The 11,046-nt window shown below is 40.3% G+C and overlaps 1 protein-coding gene across 1 annotated transcript; it reads left to right on the plus strand.

The window, feature by feature from the left end:
* Positions 1–592: 592 nt before the first annotated feature.
* Positions 593–10,833, plus strand: SULT1C4 (sulfotransferase family 1C member 4; the record flags this gene model as incomplete). Its single annotated transcript, XM_017883794.1, is given in 8 exon segments — positions 593–767; positions 3,998–4,123; positions 4,616–4,699; positions 4,702–4,712; positions 5,329–5,455; positions 5,648–5,742; positions 8,376–8,556; positions 9,499–10,833. Coding segments are annotated over 8 exon segments (912 nt in total), but the record flags the coding sequence as incomplete, so codon positions are not given.
* Between the last annotated feature and the right edge of the window lie 213 nt (positions 10,834–11,046).

Here is an 11,046-nt window from a genome sequence, read left to right on the forward strand (position 1 = left end):
TGTTACTCTTAAAAAATAACAAAGCTGACCCTGGCAGATGTTTGTACTGGGAGGTTCAGATCTATCCAGGCCACCACTGTTAATAGCCCATGGGAAAGTCCCTGCAGTCTCTCAGGGAAGTCATTCTGTGTAGAATCTGTAATTTCACAGGCAAATCCTACAACTAAGAAACAATTAATGAAAATATCTGTGAAGGGGTTAATGGACACAGAGACAAGGGATATAAACAATGTGACACTATGTCCTGTTAACTGACAGAGAACGGAAGGGCTGGAACGGGACCCAGATAGCAGGGTTTATGACCGCCTCTGCTGTGACGTCACAGCCTGGTAGGGAGGGGGCTGCAGTCCTCAGGAAACTGCCAGTGGACAAAGTCATAAACAAGAGTTCCAGTTCCCTGGAACCTGAGTCGGGAGGCCTGCAGTTCACTTTCTGTCTGTTTGCTGGCCAGCACCAGGCTCTCCCAGACAGGCCTACGCTAGAGGGCTGGACAGTGTGGTAGAGTGGTGGACAGAGTGCTGCCTCTATCCACAATGCAGCCATATGCTGACTGAGAGATAACTTTGTGTCTGGAAGAGCCCTCTGATTTCCTATACTAACGGCCTTACACAAGATGGAGGATTTTACATTTGATGGAACAAAGCGCTTAAGTGTCGACTACGTGAAGGGAATTCTTCAACCCACAGTCACCTGTGACATCTGGGATGAGATCTGGAACTTCCAAGCCAAGCCTGATGACCTGCTTATTTCTACCTATCCTAAAGCAGGTAGGTGGAAGAGCTTACAGGGGAAGGGAAAGAGGAGAGTTAGGAAGGTAAGTGGGAAGGATGCATTAGTCATGAAATAAAGAAGTTGATCTGGAAAACTCTACTGGACGGAGTGATACGGCTAAAGAAAGTTACTAGTGGAAACTGAAGCTATACTGAAACATACTAAAATGAGACACAAATTTTTAGAATTCAACCTTCCTATGATGTTATGATGTACTTACTTTTTTTTTTTTCCCAGGAGACAGTGAAAACAGCTAAGAGCAAAAGGGTAGACTTGTTTATTTATTCGTTCCCAATCTAGGCCCTTATTGCAAATCTTGTAAAAAGCTGCTTTGAGTGTGTGAGCTAGAAAGGGGATCCCGAGGCTGATTTGGGAAAGAAATAGAGGAGCTTTGGTTCTGCAATGCTGATACCACCTCAGCAGCCCTCCTATCTCACGGTCTGAGAACGATCCTTCTGATTTCCACCTTCCTTTGTGGTAAATTGTGAACCAACTCTCTTATCTCAACAATCAGTTTAACAAAGTTGTCTGTAAAAGTAGGACTAGCTTGAGCCCAGCAACCACATCATAAAAATTGGGGGATGATGAGGTGGAAATAGTTCTCTATAAATATTTTTGCATATCTACATATCTACCAGAAATACTTTACTTGGTCTACACACAAATTATATACATATTTGCTCTTTGCAAAATCAAGCTGTCAAAAACTCTTGTTATATACACACAAATACACACACACCAAAAAATCTAAACCTCAGTATTTTCTGAGACTGTTCAAAACCCTCTTTTGTTCTTATCTCTCAAGATCCTGACAGAAGATTCTGCAGGAACACGGAGGCCTTGGTCTCTTCTTTGTCCGTCTGTTTCATGTTGGTCCTGATTTCCCAAACTTACTCATCGGGAGCCCGTTCAGGATCAAATTTGTCTGAATGTATATTTCTAAAAGTAGCCACTAGTGACGATCACATCTTATCATCTTAACTTCATCGACAATTCCACTTGATTATCAATGCAGTACCTAAATGATCTTTTCTCTACCTGCCAAATGCAAGTACTAAAATATGGTTCATTTAGGTTTTCATGGCATTAATGAGGTTTAAGCAATTCAAAAGCACACTAAGAAAATTAAATGCTTGCCATCTAAAGTAATATTTAATCATAACTAAAACCATATACGTTAATGAAGTCTATTTTATTAAAAGGAAGAAGAAACAAGCATAGATGGCAAAAATAGTTCACCCTAAATTTTTAAAAGAATAATACTCTGAATGACAAGAAAAAATACATCATGGAATCACTGACCTCTAGAGAATAAATTGAGAAGTCATTCCACTCACCCCAGAACCTCTAGCAACATTTCAGTCTGCCCTCATGTTGGCTCATGTCTATAAATTCATTCAATTCATTCATTATAGACATTCAGTGTTATGGCTATAAATTGTCATAAAACTAGTACAAATGGCTGGCATACTCTTTGCATGGATAACTAAAGGTATCTTGACCCTTCGTCCTGTAATAAAAGTTGCTGCCAGAAAATACAGGAGATCAACTCATATAAAATATAAAATGTAATTTAATTTATTTCTAACTTATGCCCTTATTCTAGGCCTTTAAAAGCACTAAATTGAGAACATGGGAAACGCAATCTATAGAATTTCAGCCAGATAATGCAGGAAAGATCACCCTAGATCAGGATTCAGAAAGCCATCCTGGCTAGGCATGGTGGCTCACACCTGTAATCCCATCACTTTGGGAGGCCAAGGCAGGAGGATCATTTGAGGCCAGAAGATTGCGTCCAGCCTGGGCAACATAGGGAGACTCCTATCTACAAAAAAAAAAATTAAAAATTAGCTGGGCGGGGTGGTGTGCACTCATAGTCCTAGCTATTTGGGAGGCTGAAGCAAGAGGACCATTGAGCCCAGGAGTGGGGAGGCTGCATAGAGCTAGGATCCCACCACTGCACTCCAGCCTGGGCAACAGAGCAAGACCCTGTCTCTGGATAAAAAAGCCATCTTAAAATAACTCAACATCCTCTTAATCTGGATTTTGCCAGAACAACTGGTGCAACAGATATTCATCAAAGGGTGAAGATTATGTTGATAGCACAATATCACTGTATAAGTCAGGATCAGTGCATGACACAGACAGACTGAAGCTGGGGGATTCCATTCTACCTATGGCCACAGTGGCAGTGGTTGGGTCTAAGGCACTGGGCCATGGAACGTGGAATGGACTTTGCAAAATTTCTATCTGCTGGGGCTACTATCCACAGACACCTCCCCAGGAAGGATGACTTCTATCTCCCCACTGCCTTCCAAAACTCAGGCTAATGCATCTCACTGGAGGGATCTAATAGCCTTCAGAATCTTAGTGGCCAAGGAGTTTAGGGAAGGCCTTTTACAGCCTTTCAGCCCATGAAATATGGGGGAAACAGAGAAAATAGAAAAATGAATACTAAGTGCTAATGGTCAATATCAAGTTCAAACCCTAATGGTTCATTTATTCAGCCAACAAATACTAAGTGTCTCCTATGCTATGTGACTGGGAAAAAGAGAGTTTGAAAACCATTTAGTCATTTCTCTATAGGAGACCACAATTTGGGGAGAATGTCCTTTCTAAGGACAATACAGCTAAATCAAGAAAACAATAACAATCCAAATTAATAGTTATGAAAGAAAAAAATATACATTTATCAGTCTAATGTCCATTCAAAATTGGAGTATTTTTTTAAAATTCATATTATGATAATAAGATATAAATAAGGAATGCTATCTTCTGAATCCCATTTAAAACCTATCTCTTAAATTCACATAGATGGTCCAGTCAGGGTGACTCTCACCTGTAATCCCAGGATTTTAGGAGGCCAAGGCAAGCAGATCACTTGAGCTCAGGAGTTCCAGATCAGCCTGAGCAACATGGTAAAATCCTGTCTCTACAAAAGTACAAAATTAGCCGGGGTGATTGTGCATACGTGTAACCCCCGCTACTCAGGAGGCTGAGGTGAGAAGATCATTTGAACCCAGGAGGCAGAGGTCACAGTGAGCCGAGATTGCACCATTGAACTCCAGCCTTGCTACAGAGCAAGACCCTGTCTCAAAAAAACAAACAAACAAACAAACAAAAAACAAAAAAAAAAGACATAGATGTTCTAACAAGTATTTGATCATATTTTAAGGAATATGCTGTACTAAATGTCTATCCATCTTCATTTTACATGTGGGATAAGGAACAACATGGACACAGGAGATAGTGGAATTAATACAAAATGAAGGTGATGTGGAGAAAAGTAAAGAGGCACCAACTCATCAATGATTTCCTTTCCTCGAATGGAAAATCCCATCCTTAGGATCTGGTAAGTATGGAATAGCCACACTTCACTACAGTCCTAAAATGCACTTAGGATTTTACTGTTTTGAACCTTTCAAAATTATAGGCTTTCAAACAATGATTGGTGAGTTTTGTGGTTTTGTCTTTTTTTAACTGTGTCTGGCCACTGTTACACTACAGATGTTTTCTAATGGAATTATTGTTTATATAAAAGTGAGTTAAATTTTGTTTTTCTAGTTAGAAATTAATTTTACTTCAAAAGGATAAGCTCAAGTAAGATAACCCTGGTGAAAGGATTTGAATTTTTTAGGTTCTTATTTATTTGGTTGACTGTTATGGTTAGGAATAGTTCTAGCCTAACATCTCTTCATGGGCTAGACATATTCTCTCACACCAGATCTACAGTTACAATGTTCTTGCAGATGCTTTGACTTGTAGTAGCAATAATGGAAGCAGCAGAACCTGGATGCAAAAAGAGAAAAAAATAGTAGAAATTGATCAAAAACCAATTTTGCAGGTTTGGAACAAGCTCATGCAATGCCCTCACCACGGATCCTGAAAACACATCTTCCTTTTCACTTGCTGCCACCATCCTTCCTAGAGAAAACTGTAAGGTAAAAGCAAAAGGAATTCAGAGCTGTACTCCTTAAAACAACCTTAGTCTTCCATTTCCTCTTAAAACACTTCACTTGTTTAAAAAAAAAAGTCTACCTCTTCACAATCATCAATACACAAATTAATACGAATCCTAGCCAGGCATTGTGGCTTATGCCTGTAATCACAGCATTTTGGGAGACTGAGATGGGTGGATCAGCTGAGGTCAGGACTTCGAGACCAGCCTGACCAACATGGTGAAACCCCATCTCTACTAAAAACACAAAATTCGCAGGATGGGGTGGCACACGCCTGTAATCCAAGCTACTCGGGAGGCTGAGGCAGGAGACTCGCTTGAACACGGGAGGCGGAGGTTGCCGTGAGCCAAGATGGCGCCACTGCACTCCAGCCTGGGTAACAGAGCGAGACTCTGTCTCAAAAACAAAACAAAACAAAAAAGTCTCCCATAACCAGGATGACAAAAATGCAGCCTCAGAAAAACTTAACTGTATGAAAGGTATCCACCCTAACATGACTTGCCTGGGCAGTAATAGCAAAAAACAAACAAACAAAAAATCCTGTTTTTTTTTTTTTTTTTTTTTTGCTTCTTCCCTCCCCTCCCCTCATCATTCCCAGATAATCTATGTAGCAAGAAATCCCAAGGACAACATGGTGTCCTATTACCATTTCCAAAGAATGAATAAAGCACTTCCTGATCCAGGAACATGGGAAGAGTATTTTGAGACTTTTCTGGCTGGGAAAGGTGAGAGAATTTAATTTTGTTTCCGTTCGTTTCTCAGAATCTCCAAACACCCTAGAAGGAAAGAATCCTTTCTTTCCACCAGCAGGGGCTCTACCTTCTCTAATGGAACACTCTCACTTCAGGAATTCTCCTTTCAGAGGGAATAACAGGACCTCTGTGACTCATTGCCCTGTTTTCCATCCCATATTCCAGTGTGCTGGGGCTCCTGGCATGAACATGTGAAAGGATGGTGGGAAGCCAAAGACAAACACCGTATTCTCTACCTCTTCTATGAGGACATGAAGAAGGTGAGCACAGTGCCATCTAATGTGTGCCCACTGGGCCATAAAACATTTAAGTCATAATGTATTGACCCCATGAGGGACTCAGATTGATGCGGGGAACAGAAAATTGCTGCACTTCGTTGGCTACAGCTGTCATTTGTCAAAATGCACATGGCTGATCATGAGTTTAAGTATCACACAGTCTCACCTGCAACTTCCTGGCGCTCCCAGGGATGCTGCACATTTCCCTTACAGGGAGGTTATTACACAATATGGATGGTGTCATTTCTCCGTTGCATATCTATTTCAAAATCCAGTTTAGCAGGAAAAAAATCCTAGCGCATTTTGGTTTCTTTGGTTTTTGGTTTTGTTTTGTTGTTGTTGTTGTTGTTTTGAGACAGAGGAGTTTCACTCTGTCGCCCAGACTGGAGTGCAGTGACGCGATCTCAAGTCACTGCAAGCTCCGCAGCCCAAGTTCAAGCGATTCTCATGCCTCAGCCTCTGGAGTAGTTGGGATTACAGTCGCCTGCCAACAGACCCAGCTAATTATTTGTATTTTTAGTAGAAACGGGGTTTCACCATGTTGGCCAGGCTGATTTTGAACTTCTGACCTCAAGTGTTCCACCCACCTCCGCCTGCCAAAGTGCTAGGATTACAGGCATGAACTACCCTGCCCGGAGTTTTTGTTTTTTCATTAGCACTGAGGAACATAATACCATTTTTTTTTTGAGACGGAGTCTTGCTCTGCCACCCAGACTGGAGTGCAGTGGCCCGATCTCGGCTCACTGCAAGCTCCGCCTTGTGGGTTCACCCCATTCTCCTGCCTCAGCCTCCCAAATAGCTGGGACTACAGGCTCCCGCCACCACGCCCAGCTAATTTTTTGTATTTTTTAGTAGAGACGGGGTTTCACCATGTTAGCCAGGATGGTCTCCATCTCCTGACCCCGTGATCCGCCCGCCCCATCCTCCCAAAGTGCTGGGATTATAGGCGTGAGCCACCGCGCCCAGCCAATAGCTTTAAGAAACAGTTTAGGAAGTGGTTCAATGGAAAATGGATTTAGATTCAAAATTCTTGAAATCAAGTTCCGTCAATTCTTGGTAAAGACACTTAACATCTTGGGGGCTTAGTTTTCTTAAATGTTTTTTTAAAATAATAAGATTTACCCATTCAAGATTTATTTGAGGACTAAATGAGATAATATCAGTGGATGTTTGTTGTAAATAATCATCTACTGTGCTACTTTCTGTGACCCCACTAAATACAGAGCTCTATACGGAATTACAGTCTCTGTTCTTGAATTGGTCATTGAAAGCCTTGATACTCAACAGGTACTTCACAGACTAGTTTGCATGAGCTACTGGAGCCTGCTCTAGGCCTGCTAAGTCTGGAGTTTTATAAAATTCCCAGGAGATTCAAGCACACATCACCATTTAGATGCACTTCTCTAAGGTTCAATCACTGCTGGGCCTTGTGATATCAGTGATTTCTACAAACTATCAAAGGAGTGGAAAATACAGACCATTTTCATGTGGTTTTTAAAACAATTGTTATAGCTCTAGGATTTTCAGAAGCATGACTAAAGAACCAGCAGAACAACCTATGAGGTTATCAGTATAAAATTCCCTCCTTGTGTTTACATGGTTTTTACTTGGTACAAAAGTGTTGTGCCCCATAGGAAGACTCTGGGCAGATGATGTTTGCCTACGGCATGTATCACAGCCGTGTCAGAGAAAGGATATGTTGCCGGGAATGGGGCTCTTTTGTTTAGGTAGACTCTAGCGTATTATGCATGCCAGGAAGAAACTTTACCAAAACAGGTAATCTAACCTCAGAGTCCCTAAAACTTTTTAAAATATTGCTGTGAACTTGTTTGGGAATGTCCCCTCACAAAGCTCACAATTCTCAGTACTCTGATTCCTAGTCTGTGTGAGGTCAATTAAATGAAACATTTCTGACATACAAGCTTTCAAAGCAGAAGCCCACTACAGATACAGTGGTCGGGGTAAGCTCTTCCACTTTCCCTTCCCACCCGCTCCCTCCTCCCAGAGATGGAGGAATCCCACAGCCACAGTGATGTCACAAGGTTGTACGACCCTCTGATAAGAAATCAGTGGTTACACTGGAACTGAGCTACTCTCAGTTCCACTTGACTTGGTGGTCTGGTACCAGAGGTACTAGCCATGGGTACCTCCTGACGTATGAAAAAAAAAAAAAATTCTCTCCCCTCCTCCTGCCATCACTGCAGTCTGGGGACATTTCTATCAATGTCAGAAACAGGATATAGCTTCCTCTTGGTCAGGTCTTAAATCTTCTGCCCCTGTGCTTCTGAAATGTCTTGAGCAGGGCTTGTGGACATAACCCTGGCACACTCCCTTAGTGAACCATTCACTAGGCACTGTACGTCATTGTCTGGTGAATGTTTCACTAACCTTACCCAATTGATTACATATTAAGGGGAAAAAATTATTAGTGATTCCAATTACTAAAAAAAGCACAATATGGGTCATCACGTTAAAATGAGTCACTTGAGCATTTGTTAAGATTTGTTTTTTATTTTAACTCGAATATGTTACTGGTTACTGTCATTAATCCATCAAAATATTCTTTTTAAACTAATTCTATTAAATCATTACTCTTCTTTTGACTCTGATCATAGAACCCAAAGCATGAAGTTCAGAAGCTAACAGAATTTATTGAGAAGAAACTAGATGACAAAGTTCTAGATAAAATTGTCCATTACACTTCATTTGATGTTATGAAACAGAATCCAATGGCAAACTATTCATCGATTCCTGCTGAAATCATGGACCACTCCATTTCTCCATTCATGAGAAAAGGTTTTTATAGTTTCTTTTCGTTATAATCTTAAAAGAACTGTCAGATATTTTAAAGCATTTGAGAGGAGTTTTCTTTCCTACAGCTAGGAAAAAATAATGTCTTTAATAAATGATTTGGGGAAAAGAAGTATTTAAGAAGCCACTGATAAAATGAAAATAGTATTTAATTAGCCAATTATTACTAAGATTCAGAGAGTAAGATTTGATGTCTAAATCCAACCACTTATCCCCACTTTCCCTTAAGAGTTCTAGCTAATAACATGAAAATACACGGAATTAAGTCAGAGAGGGGAAATAATCCATTTTATAGTCGGTTCTATGCTATCAGATTCAGTCATTCAAAGGTACTTACTGAGGGGCTTCTATGTGCCAGGCACTGTTCTAGTCACTGTTTGCAGCAGTGAACAAAACACAAAAATTCATTCCTGCATGGAAATTATATTCTAGTGATAAGCAAAATAGAAGAATACGTAGATAACATTAAGAAAAATAAAACTGGGAAAGGTAACAGGGATTACAATTAGAGAATTTGGGGGAGGGGTCATATTTTTTCTTCTTCAAATGGTACCTTGGGCCTCCCAGAAAAAGGCCCTTCTTGTTCAGTTTACAGCAATGGGAGCTACAGTCATGAGCACCCACCATGCTTCGATGTGCAACAGGGCACAGAGAAAGACAAGAAAGCCCTTCAGGCCTGCTGTTGTAACATAGTGGTCTTGCTCACTCACTAATGCAGCCAGGTGGTAAGAGGCTCTCCTTGTCTCACAAATCAGACAGGAAAGTCATCTTCCCTTCAGGATAAGCAAGAGATAGCAAGAGAAACGTTTTGTCCAATACTGCTCTTCCTGGAACATGGCCTAGAAATCATCACACAGAAACAGCAGAACAGGGAAGCACAGACTCTTCCAACAACTACTGACCCTCTCCTACATAACTGTATTTCAGGGGCAGTGGGAGATTGGAAGAAACACTTCACCGTGGCTCAGAATGAGAGATTTGATGAAGATTACAAGAAGAAAATGGCTGATACCAGACTAACTTTCCACTTCCAATTCTAGTAAGGAAGAAAAGAACTAAAATATTTTAGTTTATTACCCAGTATATTTAGGTAATAATGAAAGTTTAATTCTCAAAACAAATGATATCAGATTCCAGTTATCAGAATAGTTTATTGTGTTTGCTCTTGTTCACTCTACTAAAAAAAAATTTTAAAAGGCTGGGGGCAAGGTGGTGACAGGCAGCAGGGTGGCAACATGGAGAGAAGGAAGCTCAGTAAGTCACTAGTTACAATCCTGGTATCATTGCCAATTATCATATTTACATTTCTTACAATCATGTGCTTATTAACATATTGAAAATGCTTCAGTCCTCACATGATAATACACTAACAGTTTCAGATTACGTTTTGGTTCAAGTTAATTTTTAAATGCATCACTAATGTGTAAATAGTGACTGTTCCAGCAATTTTTTGGTGGTGAACTGTCAAATGACTCATTTTCCTCTTGGACCCTCCAAGAAAAACTTCAGGGTCCTAGTGTAATACATCTGTCCCCATTTCTCACCAGCCTACATATTTAACTGGACTCACTCTCCCACCCTCAGCTAATGCTACAATCCTGGAGTCACCTCTTGACTCATCTTTCCCAGTGCCGCCACAATCCATTCTAATCTGTCAGCAAAATCTGTCAGTTTTAATCTATGAAATCTCTTTCAGTATTTCTATCTAACCATTCCTTGTTTTCCTTCTATTTCTATAGCCACCTTTCTGGTTCAGAAACCTTTTACTTCTTGTCTCAACTAATGTAATAGCTTCCTAACTCCTTTCTATTTCACACATATGGTAAGGTTATTTTCCTTAAAAAGACTCTTATTATGTTGTTCCTTAGCTCAAAATCCTTCAATGACTGAATTTTCACTGCCTGAAAGACAAATCCCAAGCTTTTAGCTATGAATTCAAAAGCAGCTGTAACCATAATGACTCCAGCCTTCACTTCCAGCTTCACCTTCCAAACCACCTCCATATTCCAGCAAATTAGCCTACTTACTTGTTCCTAGTCACATCTTACAGCTTCCTACCCTCCCAGTTTTATTCATACCAAGCCTCCTCCTGAAATTTCCTTTCCTTTCTTTCTACCTACCCAAGACATACAACATGCTTCAATAACCAGTCCCTTCCTCCTACAAACCCTACAACCTGGAAAGCACTCTTGCTTTTCCGAAGTCCTCTACACTTGGTGTAACTCTTCTGTGATGAAGATTAAAGTGTATTATGGCAACTCTCGTGTTTCTGTATTGTCTCTCTTTGCTTATTTTAATTTTTACTTGTTTGCTTTTTTCTCCAAGATAGGAATATTGCTGTATATTTCATCGCACACCAAATGGTATATAACACGCTCAAATATAAATGGCTGAAAAAACATGTCAGGGAAATTCTAAAAAGCTAACTCTTATATTTCAAGTAGACAGTCCCTAAAAGCACTCTAATTTATAGCT

Source organism: Rhinopithecus bieti, unplaced genomic scaffold (assembly GCF_001698545.2).
Source record: "Rhinopithecus bieti isolate Rb0 unplaced genomic scaffold, ASM169854v2 scaffold_13742, whole genome shotgun sequence".
Classification (NCBI taxonomy): Eukaryota; Metazoa; Chordata; class Mammalia; order Primates; family Cercopithecidae; genus Rhinopithecus; species Rhinopithecus bieti.